Genomic DNA, 14,070 nt, shown 5'->3' with positions numbered 1-14,070 from the left:
ACCGTAACCTATAATCAGGCCTGACAAACAAACATTACATTTCCTCCGTGATGGCTCTAAACAACAACCTCAATATGGAAGTGTAGGAGTTGCCATGGCGATTTGTGCAAATGGGTAATGGGGCAACTGTTAACCTTTGACTGTGTAAAAGCCCCAAGCTGGGGACAGGGGGTGGAGGGTTGAGGAGAAACACACACACAGACAGACACGCACACACACAAGGATGTCAGAAAGAAAGGAAATTCACACTCATTTCCTCCGTGTGGTTTCGGTACAAATCAACAACATCCTGTCCTTTTGTGAATCCTGCCTGCCCTCATGCTGGTTTGCGTTTCAGAGTGGGCGTAACAACCCCCCCTTCCCCTACTCCTTCTTTTCTTCCTCTTCCCCCCCATCCACTCCTCCTCCACCTCTTTCTCAGCCCCGTATTTTTTTTAAGCACTACCATAGAGGCTGCAGTCATACATGGCATTGTTGCAGAGGAAGGAAGGGCACGTCCTTGCTTGCAATAAATGGCTTTAGATAGAACAGAAACACGAGGGGAGCGGCTATTATTTGGCCTAATCCAGCTGAGCCATGTGACCTCTGGCATCCTGACATCCTCTTTGAGAATACAGGGATTAACGAATAATAACCAGTACATGTCTGCTAGTCTGGATTTCTTAAACCTAAGCATTAAAATCTTGGATTTCCTGAGATGTTTTGTTTTCTAAAGTACCTCATATTGCCCTTTTGTTTGTCAGAAGAAAAATAATAAAATCCAGATTACTGTTAGTCCTGCAGCCCTGAAACAGTGTTGGAATAAAATGGGCCAATGCTTTATGTAAATCAGACCTGACATTGCCCTTGTGACCAACCCCCCACCTTCACCACCGTCTCCTCTTCCTCTCCGACCCCCTCACGCACGCACACACGCCTCATTCGCCATTTCTTCCCATTCATAAAAAATCTAGGCATCGCGCATGCGCGTTGCCAGTCGGAGTCCTCCCCATTCATAAAAATGCATTTCAGCCATCCCGAGTCGCAATTCCCTCCCATTCAGAAAAAAAGGCATCTGCGCAGTTCCGTCCCCTTCCTTTCTTCTACCCTCCCATTCATAAAACTCACTTCCCTCCCCCTCGGTGGTTGCAACATCATACCCACAGCCCTCAACCGCAGTCGCCTTTATACACGAGCGAGTGCTGAAGACCCACTCGCCTGCTATTCACCTCCTTCATATTATACCCTGAATATCTGGACTGTCTTTTCTCCTCGTGCGTGGAGCCTACCCACTCCACTGGACTATACCAACACGCAAACGTCGTGTGCAACGGAGAGATGAGAATAGCCTCCTGAAACCACGGTGAGTGATGTCTAAATATGTTCGCTCTGTTTCTTTTCTTTCTTTTTTTTTTTTTTTTTAGGTGTATGTGTTTTCACGACAAATGTTCAGAAATCGATGCAAGGTCTCCGAACTGCTCGTTTTTTGACAAACCGGATCGTAGACACGAAGACCGCGCTCCTGCGCAGACAGCACGATCTCTCCGTGGCGGGTTAGCGTTTAAAAGTCAATCTTTAACCAAAGATTTCGGAACCCAAGTGAGTTTAGGGCACCGAGGAGGGGATCGACGTCACAGTACGCGTTCCTCTGTCCTCGGAAGCAGCAGATGCGCACTTCGCCATCTATTGCGTAGCGATTTGTGACGTCTGTTAACGAACACGCACAAAATGCGCAGCGTTTTCCTCTCCAAACCTGTAAAAATCTCACTCCGAAGACCCTCTGCTGCAAGTCTGAAGTGGCTCTGCTGCGTGCACGTTTTTCAAAACACTTTTGCATTCCTCTTCTTATACATTTGAAATTATTTTTTTAATGATTATCTTTTGTTTAGTGCGTTTTTCTAAAATAAATAAGCGGTTTTGAGCTTCAAAACTACGCAACAAACTATCATGTGAAAAAAAAACGACCCCACAGCTGTCTTGTCTGTTGGCACACACTGTTCTTTCTCCTTGATCAAACTCCCACTTTTATCAGTTTGTATTTAATACGGATAAAGTATAACATACATGCTTCTTGTGCCTATATAAACAGGCTATTTGAGTAAGTCCAGCGGCCGCCTCCGGTTTTTATGACTCAGTCCATTCACATTTTCAAGGGAGGGACGCACACACACGCACATGTACACACGCACTTGCACGCACGCACTTGCGCACGCGTAGTTCCGGCTTGGAGCTCATAAAGGTCTGGGTTTGACAATCGGCACCAGCAATGCCCAACAAGCTTTTTTGCAGCGTCAGATGCAAACCGCTTTTCCAGTTTTCCATTCCGGTAAAGTTTCCAGTAAACATTGTGTTTTTGTATGCTGAATCTGCTGGTTTTGTGGGTATTTTATTTAAATGTATATTGTTGTGTAGAACTAAGTAGGTTATTGGGTTTGACTGTAAAGTAGGTCTACCAGTGACCATGGACCATTGATTAAATGCTTGGAACGGATTTCATTGAGTCCCTGCGTAACTGGAGCGCACTGATTCCTGCGTGCAGCAGCAGGAAGAGCAGCAATAACAGCTTTCACTCTAAAAAAAATAAATAAATAAAAAACAGGCAGTTCATACAAATCTGTCCCATTCACAAACTCCAGCTCTCTCAGTCATGAATGCATATTTAAAGGTTGTTTATCCGAAAAGCAAACAAATTATGAAATCCCTCATAATACCTGTACTGTGAAGATTGTAATCCAGTTATTATTCAGAGATAATAGTCTTAAAGTTTTCTTATTCTGTTAAAATGGGTAGCTACTTTCCACTGCCGATTGTGTCCTTTTTTCCCTTTCCTGGCAACCCTCTATTCTCTTTGCTCTGACTTGTTTTGCATCTTTGAGTCTTTTGCATGCAAGCACTGCTCTGTGCTGCTCCCTACTCTTTGCAAGGGAAGCAACCGGAGCCCAGCCTCTATTATTCTAATGTTAGAATGAATAGTTTGAAAGAAGAAGGCTTAGACTGAATATCCTGTCGGTGCCCGGTTTTATAATCACCTCGGGTTAAAAGCACTATGTCAAGATAATTCCTAAGATTTTATACTGGCATGAATTGCAATCAAGTTGAAGTGAATATTTTTATTTTTTTGTATGGAACATTGTAAGGCGTCAGTCAATGGGCCCAGCAATAATGCCTTTCTTTTGTATTTTATTTTTCTTTGCAGTGTTGCTAAATGCTGCTTTAAAGTGAAGACGTGCGTGGCACTAGCCGACCCATGGAGTCCAGGGTTCCCCACCACATCCCCGGAGTGTCCTCCTCCCTCATATCTCAGCCTTTACTGGACAGTCGAGTGCCCTACGGACGTCTTCAACATCCTTCCCCCATATACTCCATTGATCAGATAAAGTCATCCCACGTGGAAAACGACTATATCGACAGCCCTGCTGTTGTCTCCCAGCAGCCACTGAGCCAGAAGTCAGCCAACCGTAGAATTACCTGGCTTGGCCAGAATCAAGAGGCCTTCCTTGGGGCAAACCACAACCACCATCATAATCATCAACATCAGCCCCACCAGCAGGGCAGGTGTGAGCCTCACCCTCACCAGGATACCACCACCCATCCTTGGATTTCCTTTAGTGGGAGGCCCAGCTCCATCAGCAGCAGCAGCAGTACTTCGTCTGATCAGAGGCTGTTGGACCATGCAGCACCCACGCCTACAGTGGACCACCAAACAAACTTGCACCCTAACCACGGCCCTCTCCACGCAATCAGTACCCAGACGCCAGGCTGCTTCAGTTCTTCTAAAGTCCTCACTTCCTCGTCCTCTGCTTCCTCTTGCTCATCTTCCTCTAAATCTCTGGACCTCAAATCTACAAAGATCCCTGCAGGAGGTGTGAGCTCCACTGGGAGCCATCAAGGGTTGGTGCTGATCCCTTCTTCCCCAACTGAGAAGAAGCATCTGCTTCTCTGTGAGCATTGTGGGAAGTGTCGATGCACGGAGTGTACACTCCCCCGAACCTTACCCTCTTGCTGGGTCTGCAACCAGGAATGCTTGTGCTCCGCTCAGAGCCTGGTGGACACAGCCACCTGCATGTGCCTGGTCAAAGGGATCTTCTACCACTGCACCGAGGATGAGGATGATGAGGGTTCCTGTGCAGACAAACCCTGTTCGTGCTCCCAGGCCAACTGCTGTGCTCGCTGGTCCTTTATGGCCGCCCTTTCGATTGTCCTGCCTTGTCTCCTCTGCTATCTACCAGCTACAGGTCTGGCTAAACTGGGACAAAAGTGTTATGACAATGTTAGCAGGCCTGGCTGTCGCTGCAAGAACTCACAGGGCATCAATGTTCCTGTGTGCAAAAGTGGAGGCATGGAAGCGAAAGGTGGGACAGAGAAGCCGCAGCAGGGGTCATGATAGTGGACAAGACTGTCAAGAGGTGGCCTTGCTCTTAAATGGACCATACAGTACTCACTTAATCTCTATGGACAGGACAATCCAACACAGACCTATGAAAACTACCCCATTAATCTGCTGGAAGATGAATTATATTAAAGAAAGGTACTTACATGGCTTTTTTGACCTGTTTGGCAGTGTGGATGATCAAACTGGGCCGTCAGAGAGTTGGCCAGTAAGAATAGCAAACAGGCCCTCTGAGATGTTCATCGAGTTTTTGTAAGTGTGACACAAGAAGAGGAGACGTGACTGTGGGACTGGTGTTTGTACTGTGCAAGAATGGAGGCACAAGATCGTTGTACTTTTCTGCTGCTCAATATTTCTCAGCTAATTTTGTAATTCAAAGCTAACCTGTAACAGATTCTCACATTACTTAAGAATTAGTGATAGAGATAAACAAATAAATTTGCCCCCACCCACCGCTAAAAGCACAGCCCAACGTCAAACAGTAAAACAAACGATCATCTGTGGAAAAACGAGGCTTTGGAGTTAGCCTTTGCAGGAAACTACTTCTTCAAGCATTACTGACTTTACCATCTTTTAGTGTTGCCATTTCTCTCCTTTAAATACATGAACTTGCTAGCATTCTATCTCTAGTTTTTTATCTTCATGTTGGAGTTGTAAAAACAAACCTTTTTAGACCTTAAAATGATAGTAATTTCCCATAATTCCCACTCCGTATTGTGCAGTTGCGCTGCACGTGAGGCATAACACTTTAATGTGTATTTTCTCTTTTTTGGGTGGTGAAGCTTAGATATTCTGAAATAATTGAATGCCGTTCACAGATCATCTCAGATGTAATGCATGTCACAATCTGCATGCTCTAGTCTAATGGTTATTCAACGTGCTATAGGAGTGGATTTGTAGTAGAGAAATGTGTAGAAAAGAGGGGGGAAAAAAGTACACCCAAACTTCTCAGGGACTGTCTTGGTTACCTCCAGAACTTGGCCTACTGCATGTTTGATTTCTGAACTGCCTAGGAGCCTTGTCTGTTTCCTCTTTGCTTCAAAAGGCAAAGAAACATTTAGGGGCCAAAAAGGCATTTGTGAATATTTGAAAAGTTTCTAGAGGATGTTAAGAGAATAACGACAACGAGGGAGAGGAGAAGTTTTGGAAAGTTCTTGTGTTTGTATCCAGTCAGCCTTTGTTGAAATCTAACCTGCTACTTGCACAATCTTCTTAGGACCCCTTAAAGGATGTACTAAAGCACAGTGTTGACCACCTAAGCTGTTTGGCCATAACACCGGCCCACACTACAGTTAGCCGCACATCCCTGCTTCTCCACACATCAGTGTCTTCATAAAATTCTAATATGCTGCATAGCTGTGTAAGTCAGATCTTTTATTCTTCAAAGTCTATTTTTGTGGCTTGCATGATGTTCTCAAAACTTTGCCAAAGGAAGCTCAAACACAGTAGCATGCTTCTGGAGCCTGGGTGATCACAGTTGTCGCGCACTCCTGCCAAATGGAGTTGACGGCAGTTGGTCGTTAAAGGGGAGCAGCCCTTTGACACAGATGGCCATTTCTCTCTGGTATGAAGGCATACCGTTTTTGTTGCTCCATAACACACAACTCTCTGTTAAGTCAGACCCTTAACTTCCTCTTAAGGGATGGGGTGGGGGGTGGGGGGTTGCTTAACTTTGCTCATACTTGGGTTTGTCTTGTTGCACAAAACTGGTATCACGCAGGAAAAGAGCAAGAAAAAAGAAAACAAGGTCCTTAGCGTTGAATGTATAAGGCAATATTTCAAATCCTAGCAATTCAGTTTGAGAGAATGGTGCCAAAACTGAGAACGAATGTGTTACGGGGCAAAAGGCCTGTCAGGTGACGGTGGGCAGAAAAACAAAATCCCAAATGTTCTGACATTTAGTAATAGAGCTATGCAGGTGAAATGTTCTTGGTGTAAATAGTTTCACAACATTTGTGTTCTTTAGAAGAGACTTTTAAATGTCCTTGAAAGATTGCATGGTACATTATAACTACAACTCAGTACAAAGTATATAGAGAGTATATTAGATATATATTTTGAGGGTAAGAAACAGGTTTTTTTTTAGGTTGCAAGGAAGCCTAAAGCAGGGGGGAGGAAGGACTGGGGACAAAAAGTTTTTTTTCTATCACTCGATTATTCAATGTGTGCAGGCAATAAAGGAAATGAGTGGAAAGAATCAGATATTTAAGCTATCCGTGGCTCATTAGCAGTCAAGAGTTTAAGCTAAGTCCTTTCTGGGTCTTGCAGACTGTGTGGACTCATTGAATCAAACACCATTTACCCCAATTAGTCCACTTCCTGCTGGTACTTTTCAGTGTCACAGCTCTTTCTCACTTGCATTTTTGTCCTTTTTTTTTTTTTTTTTTTGCTCGCCGTTCTCCCTGAGAAACAGTCCTGCAAACACCCCCAGCCTGCCATGATTGACACACGCAGCTGCGGTGCATAAACTTGTCATACCACAGAGACACAGAAGAGACAGACATGCCTGAATCTTCTTTCTCCTCCTTTGTTTTTTTTATTTTTATTTTTTTACAGACACCTCCTCTCTGTTGCCTCTGTTTTTCTCCTGATTTGTGCTTGGTAGCCCCCCTTAACACCAATGGAGCTTCCTTTTAACATTAATGGCCTTTCTTTTCACTGCAAAAACAATGCTTTTTCACTTTAACTTTACACTGTCACATGTGCTCGCTAGGCTGCTCTGAATGTGGAAAAGTCATCAACAACTCAAGAAAATTCTTTATTTTCTTTTGCTGCAATGCGGTGGCTTTTACACACCAAACCCCACAGAGTTTTTAACGTTATTTTCAGCCCCAATGAGGGGAAAAGTGATTTGTTACTCCATTCCTTCAGACCCTTGCTTTGTCATTGTTGGAGATTCAGAAACAAGATCTGTGCTTTTTTGTTTTTGTTTGAATATAACAAAATAAGAAAGAAAAAAAATCTCATATAAAATTCCCTTTATAGATATATTTATTTTGAAGTTCTATTTTATATAGTATTTATTTAGATGCCAACTTTTTGTTTGTGAAGAAAGCTTATGTCGAAATGGAATGTACATTGACAATGGAAATATATATTGTTAAATACACTGGGCTGCTGTGTCGTTACTGATGTGTGATTGAAAACTGTCTACACGTTGATCACTTCTATAAAAACAATTGCATACAACAACAAACATTCAATCTTAAGATTTTTATTTATGAAAATCTTTTTCAACAGTAAAAATAATGTGAAGAAACTGGTAAGTGGAGCACATCTTTAGGACTTTTTGGTGTTTAGCTGACATGAAGGAGGTTTTAGTCGGTTGGTTTAGTTTCCGGTGAAGACACAACTTCTTTAGTTTCCTCACAAAACCCAAAAACATATAAATGTGTGCTCCTTTTCAAAGTTAAACTATTTAATCTCACTCACTTACATGTTTCATAATTTGTTTTAACCTCTCGACGCCTACATTTATTTCCACTATGAAAAAAAGAAAATTCTGTTTGGTTTTGCTTTCAAGTCGATGCAAGACTAAGACAATTTAAGAACAGAAGTGATTTGATGAATATTTGCATTGATAGGCATTAAAACAAAATGGTCTTTTTTTCTGTTTTTCCTCCCTAAGTCTATTTTTTTTCTTTTAATTACTATACTGGTCTTAAAAGCTGCAGTAAATTGTGTTACTATTTAAAAATGAAGATTACTCAGGAAACTAGATAAATTACAGACTTATCACAACTTGAACTCTACGGCTGCTGAGTTTTTCCTGTTTGACTCGAAGGCTAAACAGTCTTCCTCCTAGGGGTGGTCTGGTAGAATCTTCATGTGTAAAATTCCTCTCTTTCCAAAGCACCACCTTATGAAGTCAGACTGCACACAAAATCTCCCTGAAACACACACGCACTGTCAGCACCTCCCACCCCCCAGCGCACCTGTGCTGTTGTTACCTGAAGGTGTTATTCCTCCTCTTGTGCACCCCCTTCCCTCAACTCTCACTCCTTTTGGTTGTGCTCCTTGGATGTTTATCCGAGCGCACCTGGAAGATGAGGGGAGAAGAAGAGAGGAGAGAAAAGGCGAGAAGAGGAGAAGCTCGCCCGCTCCTGCAGCACCACATAAAAAAGCGTGTTTCCGCTGCAGAAGCCCTAAAGGCGCTGCTGTGTCTGCTCCAACAGGTGAGATCAGAGACCAACCTGCATGTTTACCTGCCGGTCTGTCAGCACCCACCTGGGATGGCTCACACACACACACACACACACAACGGCACACTCATAAACACTCACTCACAAAAACACCTGCATTTGACTTCCTCCACACCTACATTGTCATCTCCACCCCACAGAACCCCATACATATCATCAACACAGGAAGCCTTAGTGCAGGCAGGTGAAAAAGAAACCATCTATTACCATCTGCTGTAAAAAGGCGGACAGGATTCACAGAGAAACTGCTGCTCAGTCAAAAAAGGTTGAGGAAAAATCTGAGCTGATGCACCCAAACCATGACCACAGAATGCAGCACATGCAGAGAATAGAAGGACACGGTTCCAAATGCTACTCTTTTTGCAAATATATTGATGCTAAAAGCTACAATCCTTTTGTTGTCAAAGTGACTTCTTACACAAGTAGAAAATCACAACTCCAAGCCAGCAATGCATTGGCTTTAATCTTCAGCTCTGAATCAGGAGGTCGGAGCTGGAAGGAGCCTCACAGGGAACCGTAGCAGTGCTATAAAACCGCAGGACAAAGAAGCCTACCAGTGACATGATCAGGCCCGGCCCAACCCACATTTGGCTTCTTATCTGCTGCATTTCACAACCGGCAGAACTTGTACTGCAAAGTAACTTTATCAGCACACATCAATGTAACCTGAGATATCACTTAAAGGTATAAACCACAGCGTTGGCAAACTGAACATGTCCTTAAAGGGGACGTCATTTGAGTAATGCTCACAGGAACGTTTGTTGAATTAGTCTAATAATTCGGATGCGTTTGACTCCCTCAAGTCCATTCGTATCTACTGCTGCAGCGTTCTGTTTATATGGCATATTGCAAAAGCCATTTTCACATCTGGAATAGCACTCAAGTAAGCCCCCTGACAACCTCCAGGTACACTCACTAGGTTTTCTCCTTTTCTTTTTACCCAGTTGTGCTCTTCTGTTATATACTGTAACTGTACAAAGCTAGAAATGTGCCTGATTCTTACTTACTATATCCATTGCATTTAGAACTAAAATAGAATGCTGAAAAGAAAATGAAGAAAAGCATTTACAGTGCATATAATAAGAGTTTTTGCAGACTTGCACAGCTTTATCCTATATTTGTGCTGTTTTGCACATTTTGTTTTTCTTTACATGTTGATGCCTAGTCCTCAGAGCTGCTTTAACAATTCAATTTCCTCATGGTGGGATCTGTAAAGGCTTATATTATCTTATCTTTTACAAGAATTTGATCCAAAACTCTTTTATTTTAACACATAAAATGGACAAACAAAAGATTTATTTTTCTAGTGGCTCACCTCTCTGTGCTTTGATTGGTCTTAGGAAAAAAGTTTTCAGTTTATTTTATCAAAATGGAGAATAGCAATTTAAGTTACTGTATTGGGTAAGGGAAAGGCCTGGTATTTTAAGATATTTTTCAAACAAAAACAACTTCAGTTAGTCAGAAAAATTACACTATTGAATTTTGGAAACAGTTCAATCAAAGTTTGAGATTGAATACTCTAACAAAATTTACAAAACATAAAAAGAAGGAAAATATCTTAAAAATCTCCTGCTAAACTGCTAAATATTAACTATTATTTTAAGGGTTTTATTATAAGAACTGAGTAGAGAAAAATGCATGACTTGAATTTTGCACAATTTAGTTTTCTCAACGTCATTTCTCTCTACAAATTCTGAATTGCAAATCGATTATACACACAAAACAAAAAAAATAAGTTAATGGCAGACATGTCTGAAGAAAATTAAACTTAAAATGTCCTTTCTGAGGTGTGAAGTAGAAGCTACTATGGCAAGCCACAAGCTCAGTGCTCCTCAGCTTTGTGAAGCATCCCCTTGCAGACAAATCAATTCATGTACGACTCTGTTTTCCTCGTGTGAGCTGGTATCTGAATCAAAACTGTGTGGCTGGAGAGCTCAGATATTGCTCGCCATTTTAGTTGCAGGCTGGGGGTCTAGCGCATGTAACCAGATGGAGGATGAGAAGGGGGCGGGCCAATGCCACAGCAAAAGTTCCGCCCAAAACTCAGAGGTAAATTTTTGATGAACTACTGCTCTGCAGAAATTATGTCCTAGAAAGCAACTATTTTTTAAAAGTTTGGCTAAAAATTAATTAAAATAATTATTAAAATAATGATCAAAAGACCTCTGGGAATGGTGTTAAAATAGATCAATTTATGACTGGAGCAAATTGAAACCATCAGATTTGGACTTGAGCAACAACAATCAGGTGATTGGGATTTAATTATGTGTTAATTGTCATTTGAGTCTAAATTGGGCAAATTTTACAGGCTCTGAGGCTTTTATGGGTCGTTAAAAAACAAAACCCAGATTTGAAAGATGGCTTTTACCACCTAACCTTTTCACTTTTACGGACACTCAGCATTTACCCAGACCCTAAGTAGAGGAGAGCTTGTAATGCTACCACATGGAAACAAGCCTGCAAAGATGTGCGCTCATACAGGGCAGAAATAGCAAGTGCATTGCTGTCTGAAATGGATACCCTGACATTCAAACTGTAAAATGATGTCCCCCCTCCTTATCAAACAAACACACTGTACAAGTACTCATGTGTCCTTCCTGCTCCTTCTCCTGTTTCTTTAGCTTTTTTTTCCATCTGTGAGGAATTTCAAAAGTACATCTGAGTCTGACAAGACAGCTTCAGCTGCAGGAAAGCACATTTCAACACTTGAAAAGTGGCAGGAATGGCAAAGACAAAAGAGAAAGCAGTTGACAAGACAATTGGAGGGTGAAAAACAGGAAGCAAAGGAGATGTGGTTGTTTAGAATTCTGACAAGCATGTCTGTCGTGATGTGGTTCATTCCTAAAATGGTCAGAAAGAGCCCTCAAAGTTAGGGCCACAGCTTCCAACCACTTCTTTTTTTTCATTTTGATAGTGTCAGCTTTTCAGCTATTGAAAAAGGTCCAAATTTCATTTCCATTCTGTCAACATCCAAAGCGTGAATCAAAATATTTCCGAAGGTCACGGTTTAAATGCTCTTTTGAGTCCAAGAATGCAAAAGAAAAAGGAGGAGAAAAGAGAGATTAGCCATGATTTTCTGAACCACACTTGCCTGCCTTCCTGCAAGTCAACCAGACAGTCAGCTTGTCCACCATGAAACCATTCAACCAGCCAGCAAACAAGCCAACCGGTCCATTTCATTCAGTGGGGCCACTGGCATGGGACCAAGTAATGCCACTAAACAAAGAGCTACTGTCTTGCATCACTTCCCCTCAGAGAGGCCAACCGGGCCGCAGCCTCTTATCACCAGGCACTGCCAGTCTGAAGCACACTGAGGTCTCCGCCACACCAGCCTCTATACAGCTTTGTGTTACAGCCTTCTCCCATTATACCACCATGATACTAACCCAGCACCCATGGGAGGGCTTCATTTCACCTTTCAAGAGAGTAAACGGAAAGGCAAAAAATCCATTGAACAAAACTTTGAAAGGAATTCTTATGGAAGAATATTTTCTGTGTTTTTTTATGTTTGTGAGGCTTAAAATAAACTTTATTTGGAAAAACAATAGAAAGACAACATCTTCTATTACTGTTTTATCAAACTGGCCTTTTGAACGCTACACTTTAAAGTCCAAAACAACATATTCCATTAAAATCCAATTCTTACTATCTGTGATCCTAAAAGCTTCTTTTTGCAGCAGTTAAGGAGTGAAAGATTGGAACCCTAATGGGCAGCTTTGCTCCTCTGTCTTGATAAGTATTCTGCCGGTGTAGTTTGATACTTCCTTCCATTCCACAACCTCTCTGTGTTTGCATTTGTGTGTGTGTGTGTGTGTCTGTCATGGGTGCGTGTCTGTTTTCAACAGGCCCTGTGGCTGCCTAAGGGGGTTGAACATGCGTAAAGGAACTGTTGCATTCCTTTCAGATCTTCCTCTCAAAAGGAAAACACAAACACACACTCACACATTCAAATCTACCCAAAACGAGCAAACAAGGACACACAACACACTCCTTCTCTTCCCTTTTTTCAGCCTCCATTCCCTCTTTTTCTGAATAACAGCGGAGCTAGAGGGTCCCCCGGGGCGTCGGAGGGGCCAGAACTGGGCCGACCAAACTTGGCTTCCGACCCCGGAGCAGCGGCACGCCCACTTGGCGACGGCCTACAGTGCATTCCTGGTGAGAGCATTGTCAAAGGCAAGCACTTCCTCTGGAGGACCGCCAGAATCACATTAACATTTTATACATTTATCTGTTGGCTTTAATAAACCAGCACCCAACAAAGACAGAAAAAAGAAAACAGCCATACATGCTCAAAACAGGATGCATGTGACACGCACATGCTCACAGAACAGTGTTGCAAAACGTTGTTTTGATTCCCGTCTGTGCTTGGATTTCCCTGCTCCTCCTTGAGGGGCAAATATTCCCATCTATGTTCCTTCTTTTTAAAATGTGATCTCTGTTATACAAATACTTCCTCTTTGTGGTGTTTGCTTCAAATAACAGCCGACCTCCACCCGTTATGGGATATCATCAGTGTCCCGTCCTCCTTAACTTTGTTAATTCTTTCTATGCTGATGGGAAAACTTCAATTACTTTTAGAAAAATGTATGCAGATGATGGTTTTTATTACAGGTCTCCTAAACTATTCTCACAACAATGAATGTTTTCCGGTGTAATTAATTCCTGACTAACAATCTGGGATGTATTTCCTTTGAGTTTGCATAACAGTTTTGAGTCACTTTTAGCACAAAATGTGAAGATGAGTGGACATCCATTAGGGAAGCTGTAATCTGTGATGTCACACTAACTTCCAAATCAGTGATTTTCCTCCATTAAAACTAAAGCATAACTCACATTTTTGTTTGTCTTCGTTGTATCGAGACACCCAAGGAAGCTGACACACAAACACAAACAATGATCTCAACTTCCATGTTTTCCCAGAAACCAAATCAGCGGAACTACTCTAATGGGAGTGCATGGTTGACTGTGTGGGGACACACATGTGGGCATATTGCTCATTGCTGAGCCATTTATGATTGTACACAATCATATGTGGGAACGGTTTGGCGGTCCACAATGAGGCTTTGTTGTTGTACGCAGGCAAAGAGGACACACGAGGACAAATCAATATCCAATTTGGGTCTTGGATTTCAGCTTCCTGTGTGAGCTGATTTAGGTCAACAGGAAGTCTTAAAATCGCTCAGAAGGCACAAAATAGTTTTATTTTTAGGTTTTTGGGCAACGTTACAACTTTAACACGTGTCAGAGACGTCCGTTTTTGTGTCATCTGAGAAAGATTCAATCCTTTTAGTTCTGTAAGTGTTAGATTTACACACAGTTCACTTTCAGCGAAAGTTGACTCAACAATTGGATTTAACAAATAACATTTTGTGTGAGCATGTATGTGTGCAATCTTATTGTAAGAAAATGACAATGTATGATGACATGGAAAAAAAATATACATGTATTTGCCACAACTCTTGTTGTGTGTGGATATTTAAAAGTAAATAGCACAAAGTC

At 42.0% G+C, this 14,070-nt stretch overlaps 1 protein-coding gene across 1 annotated transcript; it reads left to right on the top strand.

Annotated features, from left to right (window-relative positions):
- The first annotated feature begins 1,036 nt into the window (after positions 1–1,036).
- spry4 (sprouty homolog 4 (Drosophila)) lies at positions 1,037–7,476 on the top strand. Its single transcript, XM_011483191.4, has 2 exons — positions 1,037–1,342; positions 3,176–7,476. Exon 2 carries the CDS (start codon positions 3,227–3,229, stop codon positions 4,361–4,363), a length of 1,137 nt encoding a protein of 378 aa, XP_011481493.1. The 5' UTR covers positions 1,037–1,342; positions 3,176–3,226; the 3' UTR covers positions 4,364–7,476.
- Positions 7,477–14,070: the final 6,594 nt, after the last annotated feature.

Source organism: Oryzias latipes, chromosome 14 (genome assembly GCF_053564925.1).
Source record: "Oryzias latipes strain Hd-rR chromosome 14, Olatipes_Hd-rR_3.1".
In the NCBI taxonomy this organism is placed as follows: Eukaryota; Metazoa; Chordata; class Actinopteri; order Beloniformes; family Adrianichthyidae; genus Oryzias; species Oryzias latipes.
Note: the sequence above shows the minus strand (reverse complement) of the source record. Positions and strands in the feature narration are given on the sequence as shown.